The sequence below is a fragment of the Myxocyprinus asiaticus genome, chromosome 10 (assembly GCF_019703515.2).
Source record: "Myxocyprinus asiaticus isolate MX2 ecotype Aquarium Trade chromosome 10, UBuf_Myxa_2, whole genome shotgun sequence".
In the NCBI taxonomy this organism is placed as follows: Eukaryota; Metazoa; Chordata; class Actinopteri; order Cypriniformes; family Catostomidae; genus Myxocyprinus; species Myxocyprinus asiaticus.
The window spans coordinates 7,518,913-7,539,792 of record NC_059353.1 but is presented as its reverse complement, the minus strand read 5'-3'; the positions used below and the strand labels follow the sequence as shown (position 1 = coordinate 7,539,792).

The window sequence follows — 20,880 nt, the reverse complement described above, 5'->3', positions numbered from 1 at the left end:
CCTTCATTGTTTATATTTGATATTTTTCAAATGCCTTTTAGGTGTAGATTTGACTGTTTTAGCCCTGTCCCAGACCAAGCCTTTCAATATTAAACCATGAAAATCCATTATTAAAAATACAAATTATTACATGTTTAAAACTATGACAATCTAAACAAAAAGTGAAATAAACCATTTCTATATTTATTTGAATGATTATTTATTGCATTTCAGTTTTATTATATTGTAATTCTCGGAAACATTTAGCACGTTAATGTGGTTATGCCATGTTGATAGGATATTGGTCTTGGCAAACAAGATCTGCTACGCTGCTGCTGTTGCACACTAGTACGGAGACTTGCTACTGCTAGAACATACACAGACATACTGAGTTAAGCATGTGGACATGCTGCTGCTGCTGCTGCTGCTGCACAGTAAGAAAAACACAAGATATGCTGCATCAAGCATGTTTGACATGCTGCTGCACATTTAGAGACAAATACGATCTCCATGTAGCATATCTAGACAAATGATGCTGGGGAGAAGGAGGGTTTCAGAGAAAACTCTTGCAGCGCATTGCATAGAAACCTGTTTACAAACTGAGCAAATTTAAAAGTAAGCAAGTTAACTGGCTAACTGATTACACGTCAAAGGACCTATCAGCTTGCACAGTTTCATTTCCACACCATCAAACGAATAAATTTTGGTTGCACTTTATTTTACAGTACGTGTACTTTCAGTATACTTAATGTACTTACCCAAGAAAGAACTGAGTGATATTAGGTAACTACATGTACTTAATATGGGTTAAGATTAGGGTTAGGTTTAGGGTTAGTACCTAGTAATTACTAAAGTTGCTGTAATTATATAGTACGTAAATGTAGAACAGTACTGTAAAATAAAGTGCTACCAAAGTTTTCAAAAAAGTGAGTGTACTTGTGAACCAAGTCGTCAAAAGTGGAGCATGTTTGAGATGAAATATGAGAAATGATTAGTTGACAAATAAAGCAAATTGTGATAAACTAGTGATAAACAGATATATCGGCCAGGCTGATAAATTGGATGATATTTTGCCAATTTGAGATTATGGGCATTGGCCAATAACAGTCCCTTATGACCGATAAAAGGCTCCTCTGCATGACATGTGGCAGCGTTACCTAATACACTGAACTTTGTGGAGTGAAGCATCAGCTTCACCATTATCTCAATTTTCAACTTTGACCCCATTGCCGTTGACCTTCCGAAGCGGCAGCCAATGATTACTGGACAATTCAGATGACGTACTGTATCATTATGTGGACAGGGCCAGTGCTAAAATCAAAGCTACACGTTTTCTGCCACACTTTTGATTTGGAGGTCAAAGTGGCGCCTGCTGGTGCCACCGAATGGTGCGTTGAAGCCCTGACACGAGTCATGTGGAAGGGCCTTAACAGAAGTGGTCAATACACTGTGTCAATTGCAACATCTACAGCCAGCCTCATCAATGGATTGTGCAAATTTTTTGAAAATTGAATAAATATTGCATAAAAATAAGTGTTTTGTTTAAATTCAGCAAGTGTACATATAAAACATAATGCCATTTTATTGGTCATCAGTACAGTCATCAGTAAAAATCAGCCAATTAAGATCCGTGAATGCCAGGCCAACTGACCCTTTACCCTACACTGCCTTTTAAATGTTACCGACCAATCCTGTTTTGGCAGAAATTACATACTTCAGCTTTAAACATGGAATTCCACCAGCTAAACCGCCACTATCCAGCATAAACCAGCCTGAACAACCACTGAAATTGATTCTGTCCACAGGGCCTACAGACCACACTTGCCTTTTTGATGTTTCTGTCCTAAAACCCCCTTCATGAAAGCAGGAGGAGGACAAGAGGAGGTAAAACTGCAATACACCGGATCGGTTTCTCTGAAATACCAGTTATAAAGTTATTGAAGCCAGAAACCCTCCTTATCAAATCACTGTGGACACTCTGCAGATATAAACCAACCACACACAAACACAATAGAGTTGAAGAGATTACGGGAGTTGTGTAATATGGTTTTAATTCTTGGCCTGAATGTGCAAGTGGGCAGACTGCAGATGGAGTTTCATAGACCACACAGAACTGCTTTCTCTCACTTTCTAAAGCAGTCAACAGACATTGACATTAGGCCTGCAACTAACAATTATTTTGATAATCGTTTAATCTAACGGTTATTAGAATGATTATTCGACTATTCGGTGATTATTGCAACGATTAATCATTAGCTCTAAACCGATTATTCAGCTTGTGCCCCAACTTAAAAGGTTGTATTTAACGTGCTTACTAACAATAAAGAGGACAAAATCATCTTTTAAAAATACCTCTAAATGAAATTCACTGAATTAAAGGGAAAAAAATACTTTTTTCTTAAGTTTAATTCAGTAAAGAAATTCACTGCAATAAATCCTATTGTTATCAAGTGTATTTGTCTTTTTTTCCCATTTAAAATGTTCTAAAAATCCTTAAAACAAGATACATTTACTTGAGAAGCAACATATAAGATATTTAGACTTGCTTTAAGAGAATGTATCTTAAATATAAGTTTTTTTGTATATAAGTGTATTTTTTCACTTAGTTATACTTCTGCGAGTGCAGTAAAGACAAAATACACTTATATTCAAGATCTATTCTCTAAAAACAAGTCTAAATATCTTATATGCTGCTTCTCAGGTGAATGCATCTTTTTTAAAGCACTTTTAGATATTTTTAAATATTTGTATTTTTAATATTATATTCAACATTCTCAGATAACAATTTTTACTTCTGCAGTATAGCTGCTAAAGTAAATGTACATTGTTTTAAAGGATTTTTAAATACTTATATTGGAAAACAAGCCAAAACAAAAACAAATCAAAAACGTATGTTGTTGCAGTGTATAATGGGGCGAAGACTATCCTCTCTCACCTTTTTGTTCACTTCAATCCATCTTTAACTCACACAAAAACAAACTCTCTCTTATTAATAAAGCTGTGTATTGCCAATTTTCTTCACGATAAGAAATGCAGAGTGATGCATATATTATGATTCAATAAGTCACGAGCCATCACGATATAATCTAGCTGCAGCAAGTGTGTGCGCTCGAGGGATGAGCGTCCCCGCGACAGAGTGTGAATCAGCCGGGTGCAGTTTCAATCTCTTCCCCTTAGATCGGGGCACTTTGCAGAACTCATAGAGGAGGCACTGACCTCACAGAGAAATGCCAGTTTCGGAGTTTGTAGTTATTTACGTGATCTGCTTCCGTATTATTTGAACTTTAATAAAACTATAACGCATTAAATATAACTGCATTAAAGATGCAACGCCGGGGTGTTTCCTTTAAGTTTTGCTTCAGCGGAGCGGCAGCTTCAGCGCCACTTATTCCACAACGAGAGTGCTTCTGTATATGCTTATTTTGTATTTTTGCATTATAATTCCCTCATTCTTTGCGATCTACATCACCTGAAGCTATTTGGAAAGTTTAGAGTGTATCTGGACTGTGAGCTGTTTTCTTCCTCTCCTCGGTCAGGTGTGAACTGCAGTGCTGCTCTCGCGCGTCGTCATTAGGGTTTAATGTGATCTCATGTTACATTAAATGAGATCAAATGACTATTTGACAATGAAAATATTTGTCGACAATTTTTTACTGTCCACATTGTCGATAACGTCGTCTAATCGTTTCAGCCCTAATTGACATACAGCCTGACTGGGTGTACAGTCTAGTGAAAAGCGATTGGCTTGGATTTGCACATTCAAATAAGGCTGTTGCAGTAAAAACAACACATGTGTTAAGACTAGATATGTCTGAAAGAAATAAGATCTTGATGAGATGAGGGTGTTTTAATTAGCTGTTGGACGGTCATCTGCAATTGTATGCGTGTTTTAAGCCAAAACACAATCATTATCAGCATACTAAGCAGGCTGCATCTTTTTATAGACAAGAAATCAGTCAGCAACCAAATTAGACAAATGAGTCTAATAGAATTTCAAAGGCATTCACAGTCAATAGTACTGTCCAAAACTGTTCCGTAATACAAGTTATACTGTATTTAAGTCTGCAAGAGAGCACACATTTGGACTCAACTAAAAACGTGACTCAGTCTTGAGTGAGAATGATTAGTAAAATTTAATAAGTTGGTTGGATTAAGGGAAAGGAGAATTCTGGGAAGGGCAAAGGAGAAAGAAAAATGTCAGGTCATCGGATGTCCAGTTACGGGCCATTCTGGGAGAAACCTGGAAGTCAGATTCACTCTAACATTGTCTCTTAACCAGGCACAATGCAATAAAGCCAAAAGCGATCTCTTCCTTGTGTATCTAAATTTTTGTCCTGATCAACTGTGAAAACAAAAAGCAACATGTGTTGAGCTACATTTTGCCAGATGTTTGGTTTCTACTTTAGTCATGTTGTGCTGTGCAGCTCTGCCCACAGGGAAATCTCACTGGTTCGAAATCGTACTCCACATAGCTTTATATAAAACATCAAATATGTTCTGATCAGCTGTGATTTTGACCCTTCTTGCAGCATTTTCATTTTCAGTGAGGAACTGATGCTAGAAACTTAACCTTGTATGGTTAGGACACAGTAAAAGAGTCTAATTCAACCTGAACTCCATATTATGTCTGTTACAATCCCTTATGGCAGAAGTTTACCTCATCATAAACTCTAACTTTATTTTCAGAGTTTAACAAGAGGAAAATTTAAAAAAAATCACAATGCTAGATGTGTGTGTGTGTGTGTGTGTGTGTGTGTGTGTGTCTGTGTGTGTGAGAGAGAGAGAGAGAGAGAGATTAAGCTGACCTCATCTTTATCAACGTCTTCATCCACCTCAAACACATGCAATGCTAAATTATCAGGTCTGGACACTTTGCTGTGTGCAAAACAAACACAAATTAACATTGACACATTCAAATTCACATATTCAGAATTTACATGGAAATACAATTAACTGCACTTACAAGGAAAAAAGTTTCTGTATATTTGTGATGTACTGTGCTGCTTAACTTTTTGTTTGAAGTGCATAAATGTTTGCTATAATTTCGTATAACACTTGGTATGAAAATTAATTAATTTGTCATTAACAAACAATATTTTATATAAAGCTTGAAACATCATTAGTTATTGTACATTCAGTCAGAATTGTAGTTAAGCTTTGATTCATAGTTCACATTTTAGGTGATTTGATTGGTCACCATTTTAATCACACTTTCGCTTTCACTGGTTCGTTTTTAATGGTCCTGCAGTGTGACAAATTTTTGGTAACAACATATTAACTTTCATTTATTATATTATTAACAAACATTATATACTGTAAAGTAGGGCTGCACAATTAATCTTATAAATAATCGAGATTACAATTACAGCTACCACAACTAACCTAATCGTGAAAAGTGTCAATTATAGAAGTCTATGTAGGTCAAGGTTTGCAAATAATTATTTAGTAACTTTATGGGCATTGGACGTTGAGCTAATGTAACTGTCTGTGTAAGTGTTAGTTTGTTAAATGTAGCTATATGCTTGATACAGACATTAACAACAAAACATAAGTAAATAAAAATAAAAAGTTATTATAAAGTGTTACATACATACATACATACATACATACATACAATTGTGCTCAAAAGTTTGCATACCCTGACAGAAATTGTGAAATTTTGGCCTTGATTTTGAAAATATGACTGATCATGCAAAAAACTGTCTTTTATTTAAGGATAGTGATCACATGAAGCCATTTATCATCACATAGTTGTTTGGCTCCTTTTTAAATCATAATGATAACAGAAATCACCCAAATGGCCCTGATCAAAAGTTTACATACCCTTGAATGTTTGGCCTTGTTACAGACACACAAGGTGACACACACAGTTTTAAATGGCAATTCAAGGTTAATTTCCCACACCTGTGGCTTTTTAAATTGCAATTAGTGTCTGTGTATAAATAGTCAATGAGTTTGTTAGCTCTCATGTGGATGCACTGAGCAGGCTAGATACTGAGCCATGGGGAGCAGAAAAGAACTGTCAAAAGACCTGCGTAACAAGGTAATGAAACTTTATAAAGATGGAAAAGGATACAAAAAGATATCCAAAGCCTTGAAAATGCCAGTCAGTACTGTTCAATCACTTATTAAGAAGTGGAAAATTCGGGGATCTCTTGATACCAAGCCAAGGTCAGGTAGACCAAGAAAGATTTCAGCCACAACTGCCAGAAAAATTGTTCGGGATACAAAGAAAAACCCACAGGTAACCTCAGGAGAAATACAGGCAGCTCTGGAAAAAGACGGTGTGGTTGTTTCAAGGAGCACAATATGACGATACTTGAACAAAAATGAGCTGCATGGTCGAGTCGCCAGAAAGAAGCCAATGCCACAAAAAAGCCCGGTTACAATATGCCCGACAACACCTTGACACGCCTCACAGCTTCTGGCACACTGTAATTTGGAGTGACGAGACCAAAATAGAGCTTTATGGTCACAACCATAAGCGCTATGTTTGGAGAGGGGTCAACAAGGCCTATAGTGAAAAGAATACCATCCGCACTGTGAAGCATGGTGGTGGCTCACTGATGTTTTGGGGGTGTATGAGCTCTAAAGGCACGGGGACTCTTGTGAAACTCGATGCAAGATGAATGCAGCATGTTATCAGAAAATACTGGCCGACAATTTGCATTCTTCTGCACGAAAGCTGCGCATGGGACGCTCTTGGACTTTCCAGCACGACAATGACCCTAAGCACAAGGCCAGGTTGACCCTCCAGTGGTTACAGCAGAAAAAGGTGAAGGTTCTGGAGTGGCCATCACAGTCTCCTGACCTTAACATCATCTAGCCACACTGCGGAGATCTCAAATGTGCGGTTCATGCAAGACGACCAAAGATTTTGCATGACCTGGAGGCATTTTGCCAAGACAAATGGGCAGCTATACCACCTGCAAGAATTTGGAGCCTCATAGATAACTATTACAAAAGACTGCACACTGTCATTGATGCTAAAGGGGGCAATACACAGTATTAAGAACTAAGGGTATGCAGACTTTTGAACAGGGGTCATTTCATTTTTTTCTCTGTTGCCATGTTTTGTTTTATGATTGTGCCAATCTGTTATAACCTACAGTTGAATATGAATCCCATAAGAAATAAAAGAAATGTGTTTTGCCTGCTCACTCATGATTTCTTTAAAAATGGTACATATATTACCAATTCTTCAAGGGTATGCAAACTTCTGAGCACAGCTGTATATATATATGTCTGAATATATGAACTTCTGATCTGTTCAGCATAATGTTTAGTTTGTTAAAGGGATCATGACATGCATTTTTTTTTGTTTTGTTGTTATTTTAATGTTCCTTTAGGTTCACTTATAATATCAGTGAATTTTTTTGCACAATAAGCAGTCATATATTTGTAAAACATGATCATTTTCCACCCTCATTCTGACCCTCTGTCAGAAACGCTCCGTTTTGGTGCTGCTTCTCCTTTAAGACTTGACAGTAAACGGCCACTGTTATGGGCTTTGACATTGTCCGCATCTCTTTTCTAGGTTCCTACGGCAATGGTGGGCAGTCACGTGCACTTGTTTATCAGCGTACTTGGTCATGATTGGTTAATACATCAAAGTCCCTTTCAAGGCAAATCAGTCCACTGTGCAGTCATCTTTGGAACGCTCTCGGGCAGGCTGGGCAGCTATTTTCTTTGTAAACAAGCAAAGTATAGCTCCTATCTACTTGAATGGGGAAAGACTGAAATTTCCAAAAAGTCTGGTCAAGATGCAGACCTATAAATTGTAGTGTATAGTTGGTTCTCTTTAAATATTATTTGTTTTTGCGTCTTTTCTAAAATCTTCTGATTATTTTAGTTTTCTACTGCACACAGAGCCGTGGAGATCAGCATGAGCCGCAAGTCAAAAATTGGCTTGGCGCCGAAACTAGCCATTCACTGCCGCGTCTGGGACTCTTCTGGGAAGTATCACCTCGTGACTCACGCTTGCAATGTGAAGGGTGTAATCAGTTAACATGGGCGCCGAAATGAAAATGCGCTGCTCACACCCCTCTCACGGAGGATATGTGAAACCGCCGTCACTGCTCACCTTTAATGGTTGGGCTAAAGAAGTGATAAGGTAAAGTAAAAGTTGATGTGTTGTGGTGGAGGTGGTCAAATGCAAATGTCTACCAGAGTGTGACATGTCGTGACCCCTAATGACATACTTATCAATGTAATTATAAGTTTCTTTCTATAGGAAATCAGATCTTGGCCATACTCCACATTCATCCGGCTGAACTTTGTCTCATTAGAAGATATAAAATAATAATAATAATAATAAAACAGATGATTGGTTTAATAGTTGAAGGGCCTGTGTGTGTGTGGCAGCATTACTGTGCTGTGAAGATGATGACTTCATTGTTCCTCTGCTCTATTGTTACCCAGTAAAACACATATTTCCTGCTCTTTACTTCCAAGCAAAAATTTTTCCAAGAGCCAACAATCACGCGCACACACACACACATAGTCTAGGACATTTTTAACAATGATATAGTCTGCAGTCTTTTGTCCCTACAGCTATAATCAGTGTGATGCAGGCTGTAACCTGTTTCAGGGTATTTAGTCTTACTTGGGAAGTTGTCTGAAGTCACCAGAAAAATCCTCATATTTGTAGCTGACAACATGCCAGTCAGATATGTAGGTCTTTATGCACTGTAAGAAAAAACACAATATCATCAGCAGCATTATTTTTTCAATTTTGGAATATAAAACTCCAGTTTAATCAGCAAGATCATTCACACCACTGTCTTTTTTTTTTTTTTATATGTACATGAAAAAAAAAAAAAAGCAAATAAATCATAGCCATGGTCAAGACACATCGAGCTGTGGTACTCAAGTGGGAGACACAGGTTTGAGTTCAGCCCAAAACATGTCATCCCAGTCCAGTCCTGTCCCTTCTCTCTAGTGTCTTTTCCCCCAAAAAAAGGCAACTGTCCCCAAAAGGCAAATAATTGTATAAATTATTTAAGGGAAAGGCTAACTCTAAAAAGGAGGAGAAAGAAGAGTTAATGAGAATGAAATTTTGTTTTGTAAATTTTTCCAAAATAACGTTTAATTTTACTTGCATGTAAATGTAAGTGTAGTATTAGTGATGGGCATTTGTCATTTTGTCTACTTGATTACTCAAGCACATAGACATATACAGTATATGAACATGACATTTCTAAGTATATACTGTACATGTCAGACATACTTTTTTTGTTGCTGCATTGCATCTCATTGTTCCAGTGTCTCACCTATTCATTATTATAGACTGTTATAACGTAATCTGTTACAAAAAGTACAAAGGATGGCATAATCAAAATATAATGCATCATACTTTGTCATTATGTGAAAACTCAATGAAAGAATGCTCACAATGCCTGTCACTCTGCTCTTCTTACAGGTTAGCGTAATTATCCTAATAAGTGTGTACCATTGGTTGGCCTGACCTGAGACACCATAATCATTACGTTTTTAATATGCCGTGTTAAGTAGAAAATAGTTTTGAAGACTCCGTTCTGTTCCATTCAGCTGTGCTCCATTTAGCAGTTTGAAAGGAAGAACTCGCCTAGTGTGTGTGAGCTTCTCCAGAGTGTTGAGCACTGTCTTTTTCCCCAGACAGAAAGTCACATTGTGCTGTGTTGAGAGCTTGTTGCTAAGATGATTCATGCTGTGTTCCATTCAACTCGGAGAGTTGGAATTACCAACTTCCTGCTGGGAAAAGTGCAACGGAACGCCACCTTATATCGAACTTCAAACCTGAAAACTCTTCAAATCCGATTTCGCCACGATGCATGTGTGTGACATCGTGCAAACATGTCAGCACACAGGGAAATTTACAGAGTCAATGATAAACATGAACTTTTATTAAATAATATCCATTAATGAGTCAAAGTTCCAACATTACATGAATCAAAACTTGTTTAGCAAATGTTTGCAGAGACAGGTGTTTAAAGCACAGTTAATTCTACTCTTTTTTTGATTATCAAAAACCTGTAGAAAAAACATTAGAATTGCAGCATCAGTTATCAGTTCATTGCTTAATCTCATAATTAAAAATATGGCCCCTCTTTGACACGTTTGTGTATAGTTGTCACTGATTTTCAAATTTAGTGAAAAGTCATGTCACGATCATCGTTTTCATGATCGATCATTGCTGTCACTTCCAGGTACTCAAATACTCGTGCCCATCCCTCATGTGTATGTATGTACAGTGGGGTCCAAAACTCTGAGACCACTAGTGAAAATTGAAAAATGTCTTTAATGGCACCCAAGATGGTATGGACTCCACATGTTTGTGCAAAACCTTACGATCATATTGTCCAGCATGATTTGATAATGTTTCAAAGAGCATCTTGTGTGCTTCAATGGAAGCAAGGAAATCTGACCTTTATCAGATATAATACGGCACAGAATTTTAAATATTTCTTACTCATTTTATGTCATGACTTCTTTGTTTTAAAAATGGCAAAATCCCAAAACTCTGTTTATTTCCAGGTTTAAATAATAATAATCATAATAATCCCAGATTTTTAATGTTGTCTCAGATTTTTGGACCCCACAAAAATATTATGTTATATAAATGGAAAAAAGGTTTGAATCTCAATTTATGTTGTGAAAAGTGAACATGAAAATGGGGTGTTAGGACACATCACATTTAGACTCAAATCGGTCGCATGAGCACCATGGCTCAACTTGTTTAGAGTGCTAAATGATTCTAAGTTCAGTCATGAAACTCTACATGGCACAAGTTTATAGGTCCTTTTAACATGTAATCTGTTAGCCAATTGCTTGTATCCTCAATGGCCCATGCTGATAGGTTCTTTGACATGTAATCTGTTAGCTAATCAACTTTCTTTGACAAACATTTAAATTACTTAGTTGTTTGCAGGTAAGCTGGTTTCACTATTTCTCCGAAACCCTCCTCCTCCCCAGCACCACTGGTCTAGAGCTGTTTCAAGGGGATTGTATGTATATCTAATTGTGCAGCAGCAACATGTCTTACATGATCAACACAGCATGCCTGTGCTTCTTCTAGCAGTACTAAGTCTTCATACTTGCTCTGCAGCATTGTAAGCAGATCTAGTCCACCAAGATCAAACCAACCAACTTTTCATATCCATTATAATACCTTAAATCTATTCTGGGAGTTGTCATGACTGAACTACAGTATAACATTACTTTGTTTGCTTTTCTCCTTTGTAACAGAACAGGAGATCCAGCATGACTATTTTTGGGTCGCTGTTTCATGCAAAGTCACTCTGCGCTGAAACAGATCTCATTTATTCAGTGAAGCCTTTGCTCTGTGTCCAATCCGATGTTTTCAGGAAGAAAAGGAGATGAAAGACAGGGGCAAGGCAACACTTTTTCAAAGCTAAAAAAATAAAACAAATCTTTTTATAGATCAAATCATGCGGAACAGAGCAATCACTGAATATTTATACACACTACATCAGCACAATATTTGAATCACCCTGCTGAATGTTGGAAGTCAGTGACTGATGTTAAACCAACATCCAAGCATTCTCTCTAACACAGCACTTACTATTTAATAATAATAATAATAATAATAATAATAATAGGGATGCACTGAAATTTCGGCCGGCGAAGAAAAAAAAAGAAAAAAAGAAAAAAAAAAGAAAATCTTGTCTGAAAATCTAAACAAAAACTGTCACTTTAAAATCAAGTAACAGAGACACTGACATGAAGAAAATGCAACGTTTTATGCAAAAAGATGTAAAAAGCAGCTGATGTTTAAATATATCAGAATCAGAATGAGCTTTATTGCCAAGTATGCTTACACATACAAGGAATTTGTCTTGGTGACAGAAGCTTCCAGTGCACAAACAATACAGCAACAAGACAGAGATAATAATACAAAAATAGAATAAAAATAAAAAGTGAATAGAAAATAAAGTAAACAGTGCATCCGGAAAGTATTCACAGCGCTTCACTTTTTCCACATTTTGTTATGTTACAACCTTATTCCAAAATGGATTAAATTCATTATTTTCCTCAAAATTCTACAAACAATACCCCATAATGACAACGTGAAAGAAGTTTGTTTGAAATCTTTGCAAATTTATTAAAAATAAAAAAATAACATGTACATAAGTATTCACAGCCTTTGCTCAACACTTTGTTGAAGTACCTTTGGCACCAATTACAGCCTCAAGTCTATTTGAGTATGATGCTACAAGCGTGGCACACCTATTTTTGGGCAGTTTCTCCCATTCTTCTTTGCAGGACCTCTCAAGCTCCATCAGGTTGGATGGGGAGCGTTGGTGCACAGCCATTTTCAGATCTCTCCCGAGATGTTCAATCGGGTTCAAGTCTGGGCTCTGGCTGGGCCACTCGAGGACATTCACAGTGTTGTCCCGGAGCCACTCCTTTGTTATCTTGGCTGAGTGCTTAGGGTCATTGTCCTGTTGGAAGATGAACTTTCACCCCAGTCTGAGGTCCAGAGTGCTCTGGAGCAGGTTTTCATCAAGGATGTCTCTGTACATTGCTGCATTCATCTTTCCCTTGATCCTGACTAGTCTCCCAGTTCCTGCTGCTGAAAAACATCCCCACAGCATGATGCTGCCACCACCATGCTTCACTGTAGGGATGGTATTGGCCAGGTGATGAGCGGTGCCTGGTTTCCTCCAGACATGACGCTTGCCATTCAGGCCAAAGAGTTCAATCTTTGTTTCATCAGACCAGAGAATTTTGTTTCTCATGATCTGAGAGTCCTTCAGGTGCCTTTTGGCAAACTCCAGGCGGGCTGTCATGTACCTTTTACTGAGGAGTGGCTTCCGTCTGGCCACTCTACCATACAGGCCTGATTGGTGGAGTGCTGCAGAGATGGTTGTTCTTCTGGAAGGTTCTCCTCTCTCCACAGAGAAACGCTGGAGCTCTGTCAGAGTGACCATCGGGTTCTTGGTCACCTCCCTGACTAAGGCCCTTTTCCCCCGATCGCTTAGTTTGGCCGGGTGGCCAGCTCTAGGAAGAGTCCTGGTGGTTCCAAACTTCTTCCATTTACAGATGATGGAGGCCACTGTGCTCATTGGGACCTTCAATGCTGCAGAAATTTTTCTGTACCCTTCCCCAGATCCGTGCCTCAATCCTGTCTCGGAGATCTACAGACAATTCCTTGGACTTCATGGCTTGTTTTGTGCTCTGACATGCACTGTTAACTGTGGGACCTTATATAGACAGGTGTGTGCCTTTCCAAATCATGTCCAATCAACTGAATTTACCACAGGTGGACTCCAATCAAGTTGTAGAAACACCTCAAGGATGATCAGTGGAAACAGGATGCACCTGAGCTCAATTTTGAGTGTCACGGCAAAGGCTGTGAATACTTATGTAGATGTGATTTTTTTTTTTCGTTTTTTATTTTTAATAAATTTGCAAAGATTTCAAACAAACTTCTTTCACATTGTCATTATGGGGTATTGTTTGTTGAATTGAGGAAAATAATGAATTTAATCCATTTTTGAATAAGGCTATAACATAACAAAATGTGGAAAAATGAAGCGCTGTGAATACTTTCCGAATGCACTGAATATAGAAATACACAATAGGACAAATATATTATATTATATATATATATATATATATATATATATATATATATATATATATATATATATATATATATATATATATATATATATATATATACACATACACACGTATGTACAATATACAAATACAAATCTGTTATATACAGAAGCAAGGGAATGTAATTGCAGAAGAGGTATGGTACATTGGATAAATATATATAGACTAAGCTGTGTATTGCACATAATCATTGCTCAATGGGGCAGTTTTAACTGTTCATGAGATGGATAGCCTGAGGTAAAAAACTGTTCCTGTGCCTGACGGTTCTGGTGCTCAGAGCTCTGAAGCGTCAGCCAGAAGGCAACAGTTCAAAAAGGTAATGGGCAGGGTGAGTGGGGTCCAGAGTGATTTTTCCAGCCTTTTTCCTCACTCTGGAAGTGTACAGTTCTTGAAGGGGGGGCAACCAACAATCCTCTCAGCACTCCGAATTGACCTTTGTAGTCTTCTGATATCCGATTTCATCGCTGAACCAAACCAGACAGTTATTGAATTGCAGAGGACAGACTCAATGACCGCTGAGTAGAACTGTATCAGCAGCACCTGTGGCAGGTTGAATTTCCTCAGCTGGTGAAGGAAGTACAACCTCTGCTGGGCCTTTTTCAATGGAGTCAATGTGGGTCTCCCACTTCAGGTCCTGTGAAATGGTAGTGCCCAGGAACCTGAATGACTCCACTGCTGCCACAATGCTGTTCAGAATGGTGAGCGGGGTCAATGTTGGGGTGTTCCTCCTAAAGTCCACTATCATCTCCACTGTTGTTGATGTTAACAAGATTGTGCTTATAATTGTGATGCACATCTGTACAGTTTGTGTATGTGTGTGTCCACACAAACGAGCGCAACAGCACATAAACACTCAAAGGAGTTTATGAAAGCATGCTGTGATGAAATTTAAAATGCAAATGCACATTCTGTTGGTATATGCCTTATCTAGCTGCCTGAAGTCTACATTCCCAAAAGTAATGAAGCGATCGCTATCTTGAATATCAGCGCATTAATAAAGAGTGTTTTTCCACACATACTTAGAAGTTGTGAGGCCCTTTAGCTTGAGCTACCATCACATATCATTGTAAAATATACCCACCTATTGTTCGAGCCAAGCCTCACTCTAAATCAGCGGTGTCAAACACGAGTCCAATTCAACCTGCTTAATATCTGCCGCTCGCAGTCTCGCGCAAACGGCAACATTCAAATCCCTTTTCATCTGAAACTGGACCAGTGAATTACACTGTCACAGATACATTTTTCCCCACTCACAACAATACTGACAATATGTATATACTGTATATATTAGTATATACATACATATACATATACGATTGGATGGATGGATGTTCAAAAGTCTAATACAAATATTTTATATATATATATATATATATATATATATATATATATATATATATATATATATATATATATATACATACATACATACAGGTGCATCTCAATAAATTAGAATGTCGTGGAAAAGTTCATTTATTTCAGTAATTCAACTCAAATTGTGAAACTCGTGTATTAAATAAATTCAGTGCACACAGACTGAAGTAGTTTAAGTCTTTGGTTCTTTTAATTGTGATGATTTTGGCTCACATTTAACAAAAACCCACCAATTCACTATCTCAAAAAATTAGAATACATCATAAGACCATAAAAAAAACATTTTTAGTGAATTGTTAGCCTTCTGGAAAGTATGTTAATTTACTGTATATGTACTCAATACTTGGTAGGGGCTCCTTTTGCTTTAATTACTGCCTAAATTCGACGTGGCATGGAGGTGATCAGTTTGTGGCACTGCTGAGGTGGCATGGAAGCCCAGGTTTCTTTGACAGTGGCCTTCAGCTCATCTGCATTTTTTTGGTCTCTTGTTTCTCATTTTCCTCTTGACAATACCCCATAGATTCTCTATGGGGTTCAGTTCTGGTGAGTTTGCTGGCCAGTTAAGCACACCAACACCATGGTCATTTAACCAACTTTTGGTGCTTTTGGCAGTGTGGGCAGGTGCCAAATCCTGCTGGAAAATGAAATCAGCATCTTTAAAAAGCTAGTCAGCAGAAGGAAGCATGAAGTGCTCCAAAATTTCTTGGTAAACGGGTGCAGTGACTTTGGTTTTCAAAAAACACAATGGACCAACACCAGCAGATGACATTGCACCCCAAATCATCACAGACTGTGGAAACTTAACACTGGACTTCAAGCAACTTGGGCTATGAGCTTCTCCACCCTTCCTCCAGACTCTAGGACCTTGGTTTCCAAATGAAATACAAAACTTGCTCTCATCTGAAAAGAGGACTTTGGACCACTGGGCAACAGTCCAGTTCTTCTTCTCCTTAGCCCAGGTAAGACGCCTCTGACGTTGTCTGTGGTTCAGGAGTGGCTTAACAAGAGGAATATGACAACTGAAGCCAAATTCCATGCCACGTCTGTGTGTGGTGGCTCTTGATGCCTTGACCCCAGCCTCAGTCCATTCCTTGTGAAGTTCACCCAAATTCTTGAATCAATTTTGCTTGACAATCATATGGCTGCGGTTCTCTCGGTTGGTTGTGCATCTTTTTCTTCCACACTTTTTCCTTCCACTCAACTTTCTGTTAACATGCTTGGATACAGCACTCTGTGAACAGCCAGCTTCTTTGGCAATGAATGTTTGTGGCTTACCCTCCTTGTGAAGGGTGTCAATGATTGTCTTCTGGACAACTGTCAGATCAGCAGTCTTCCCCATGATTGTGTAGCCTAGTGAACCAAACTGAGAGACCATTTTGAAGGCTCAGGAAACCTTTGCAGGTGTTTTGAGTTGATTAGCTGATTGGCATGTCACCATATTCTAATTTTTTGAGATAGTGAATTGGTGGGTTTTTGTTAAATGTGAGCCAAAATCATCACAATTAAAAGAACCAAAGACTTAAACTACTTCAGTCTGTGTGCACTGAATTTATTTAATACACGAGTTTCACAATTTGAGTTGAATTACTGAAATAAATGAACTTTTCCACGACATTCTAATTTATTGAGATGCACCTGTATATATATATATATATATATATATATATTAGTATATACATTTTCAGTTTCGGACCTGTGTCTCAAGGATTTTCGGTTTCGGCCAGAAATGTTCATTTCGGTGCATCACTAAATAATAATTAAAAAAAAAATTCCCTGTCTGTCTCTCTCTTCTGCTCTAGTTTATATACTACTCCAGCTACTCTGAGGACTTGTGAGTGTGAATCCCAAGATATTGTTGAATTTTGTATGACAGATTGCTTCCTCATTTGTAAGTGGCTTTGGATAAAAGTGTCTGCTAAATGACTAAATGTAAATGAAGACAGTGAGGCAGCTGACTAGATGATGGAACATAGCTTTAATTCATCTGTTCAATATAATCAACTGGACACCAGCGCTGTGCAACATCAGTGCATGTTAAATAAAAAGACTGCATTGAAATAGTTTGGGAGGATCCTATGATTTTTTTACTAATCTGGCAATGACTCTAATAACGGACTGGAAGTATCTGTAGAACAATGGAGCTCTATTCTCTCCAGAGCTAAGTGTGTGTGCGCGTGATACGTGAGATGAAGGTCAGTCTTGGCCAAACTTCTCTCTATAAACAACAGAGGAAATCCTCTGAGTGTAGTAAATATGTGAGGATGTGCGTGAAAGAGAAATGCTGAAGTGTATCGTTTTTTCATTGCAAAATACTTTCTCATATTGCAGCTTAAAGCTGAAGTGTGTTATTTCTGTGCCACCAGCGTCACCAAACGAAATTGCAAAACAGGTTTCCCGAATACTCCCCATCTGCCATTGGTCGAATAACCAGATAAGTCCCGCCCCAAACTCACACTATTGGTTGAGTCAGTGTTGCTCTGTCGGGCAATGTTTCTTTATAGCTCCAAAGAGACATAGTGTTTACAGTTTGAGTAAATTAACCTACATATGGCTTACTTATAGTTTTCTCTGCATAATCAGCTGGTATAGGAGATATTTTAAGTATTTTAATAAAAGCTGTCAGTCGATACATTTTTTTAATCGTGATTAATCACATACTTTTTCATAGCTAATCACGAGATTACAGATTTTGAAAGCACAGAAATATATACACTTCTTCTCAAAATGCACTATTTTCCAAACAAAGGCTTCCACAGTATAAAGATAGAAATGCTCTTAAATAGCACCATTTCAAGTAACATAAATTTTTTCACAAAGTCTAAGTGGGAGTTTGACTGATTGAAAAATTATTGACTATATATTCATTACAATGTGCATTAAATCTCTTTAACTCTCATCCTACACAGACTGTGGCTATCCACTTTGCTACAGCAATCGTAAAGTTGCATTCAAGACACCAGCGTCAACTCCACATGAAAAGCGCTTGTTCTGCTTTTTCGTGATAGTTAAGACTTGACGTGCTTTTGTGGTAATTGCGGCATACAGAGGCTGCAAAGCATAACAAATAATGTCAAGAGGTCCTTTCCCCATCATTTGATAACTGAAACAGCTTTTGTGTTTATGGTGTGTGTGTCAGTGTAATGAGTCCGGGTGGACCCGTGGCAAAGGTTCCGCCCTGTGCAGACCCGTGAATATGCTGGTTTATGCTTTATTAACAGTAAATGCGTTAATCGCAATTAAGAAAAAATTATGTGTTAACCTTAAATTAAACTTTAAATTAAATTGCAACTTTGACAGCACTAATTTTAGCATCAAAAAAGTTATATACTTCAGCTTTAAAGTAAACTGTGAAACAGTTAAAGATGAGGATTCAAAAGGGAGTGCTGTGTGTGTTACCTCTTGCACAAACAGGCTCTGGGTCTCTCTCACTGCTTGTGCTGGTACTGTGGGGAAGAGTGTTCGGATCTGTCGGGGCAGTGTAGATATCTGCAGAAGAAAAACATCAGAAGCGAGTTATAGTGAAATCCAGCGAGTGATAAAACAATCAATTAACCTCAGCCAAATGTAGTCACATCTATACAAACACTGACACCTGTGGCCTATACCATGAAACCAGTTTAGGTGGCTAGCAAGGTAAGTTTCAGTTTAGTTTGCCTCAACCATGGGTTTTAAGTACCGTGAAGGTGGGTCGGCTTTTAACAGTGTTCATCGCCATAGTAACTTACGCTACTCAGCTAACCTGCTCCGTAGCACGTTTTGTTCAGTAACAGATCACTAACCGATGCTGAACCATTCAGCTGTGACATCTCAGATGCAATGACGTCACTCCCCCATCTCTCTTAAAGTGCACTTTACAGAAAAAAAAAAATCTTACGTTTCATGGACTAAAGAAGAACATTTTATGTGAAATTCAATATAAGAGGTACACAAAATCAGTCTACAAAAAAACAAAAACCAAAAAACAAATAGCCTACTTCTTATTATTGCATCGTTTTCCAAATGCTGTATTTTTAATTATTCAATAGTAGCCCATATTAATTTGTAATAGTATTAAATTATATTAAGCTTTAAATTTAGTTTAATAATAAAGCTTTTATATTGTACTGTAAATAAAGTGTTTAAGTTTTTGAAATTAATAAGCTTGTGTGTTCTTGTTGTGGACCTATACAGGTATTAATTCACTTATGCAGCTTTTTTATATTTTTATCTTCTTGCTGTCTTTAGATGTCATTAATTTCTTCATAATTGAACATTTAACACAAAGTTGTTAACACTAGTTGGTTGCTTACTGGCCCAAGTCAAAAGAGCCAACCCCTGAGTCTCCATGAAATTGTGCTTACTAGTTTTAACTTAGGTCCCTCCTTCATTGTAAGCCTATGGGATTTTATCATCCACCAAGCAAAAATTGTAATTCTGGTCGTTTACAAAAATAACAGCACAACTCTCTCATGATCAACTCTTCTTGAACATTACTTGCAGAGTCATAGTCCATGTATTACCCTTGAAGATAAACACAGTTTCACTATTTTCAAAAATAAAACGATGACTTTTAGTCAGTCTCTCTTAGGCATTCCCCTGATAATATTGTACAGTGAAACACCACGGCTGCTCTTGGTATGTTTGGGTGTGTATTTGAGAGAGACTGCACACAGTAGAGCTACATGACAGGAAGATAAACAAACCGGACAGGACGAGTTCGACCACAGTTTTAGAGCAAAACTCCCCAGCTTGACTCATGTCTGCTTTGTCAGCAGAACACAAACACCAGGTTCAGCTCTTAATTACAGACAGTCTTCTGTCCATTTAGCCCATCAGAGCTCAACATGGACCTCAGCTATTCACATTATGATCTCAAAAACTCAACACAAAAACACAAAACTGCAAAAACATGTATTTACATTGTCATGTGCTGCGATTGAGCTACAAGATTTTGTATGTCTTGCACCTAATGTTCTTCTGTTTTATATTTAGGAGAAAAGTCCAGCCTGGTACATCTCCGCAGGGTCAGTTGGTCTCAGAGCCAGATGGAAACAGTGTTAATGAACACAAGCGGCATTCCAAAGAAACACAATAGAACCCTCCAGTTCCCAAACTTCCTGTCCTGAAGCCCTCACTTCCTCCTGAAAGAAAGATGCTAATCAGTGAAGCCAAAAAACGCACACCAAAATACCATGAGCAAACGGAACACAGGGCCTGAAAATAATTTCTGAAAATGTAGGGGGGGGGTTGGAGGAAATCCTATGGAGGGAAATCATGCACTTTGGGGGGAATAAAATTTGGTATACTAAAACATCTGAATTTTTACAACAATCTCACCTAAATCTCACTATTCTCATTTTTTACCTCTAGTTTTATTCAGATGGAATGATTTTTAAAGTATATAGCAGGGTTCGACATTCGAAATTGGTCATTCACTTGTCTGAGGAAAAATGTTACTTGTCCGGAGAGAAAAAGGGAATTTTTTTCAAATATGGTGTAAATATAATTTATTCAGAAGCAATATTCACATCAATATTCTCAGTAAGTCATTCGTTTCTCAGAAGACTTGAAGCAATCGTGTACCGACAGTAGTGGTGCAAGAGACAGACACTGTGAGTGTGGTGTCAAGCCTCGGAGAGGCATTTATTGGAATAATAATAAACATAACATTTTAAAAATGGGGAAAATAAAGTGTCCATGGGGGGAAATGTGTCCAAAATAAAGGGGGAATCTAACGTCCTCATGGTGAAAGGGGCGGCGTGCAAGTATGGGGAGTGTCCACAGGAGGATCCAGGACATGGGCGGGGTCCGGCAGCCGCACACGCTCCCCTCCATTGTCCGGGGGGCGGGGGGCATTAGCTCCATTTGTGGCCTGTTTCCCTGGGCTGCGGCGAGTGTGAGGGGAAGGGCGGCCTGACATCC

At 38.1% G+C, this 20,880-nt stretch overlaps 1 protein-coding gene across 1 annotated transcript in view; it reads right to left on the bottom strand.

Moving 5' to 3' along the window:
* The window catches only part of LOC127447283 (dedicator of cytokinesis protein 9-like), a 151,923-nt gene that overhangs the window by 75,253 nt on the left and 55,790 nt on the right, over positions 1-20,880 (bottom strand). Inside the window, exons 3-5 of the mRNA XM_051709060.1 lie at positions 18,376-18,465; positions 8,585-8,667; positions 4,785-4,854 (exon numbers count right to left, since the gene is read on the bottom strand). Coding sequence (XP_051565020.1) covers positions 4,785-4,854; positions 8,585-8,667; positions 18,376-18,465 — 243 coding nt within the window. The remainder of the gene's footprint in view (positions 1-4,784; positions 4,855-8,584; positions 8,668-18,375; positions 18,466-20,880) is intronic.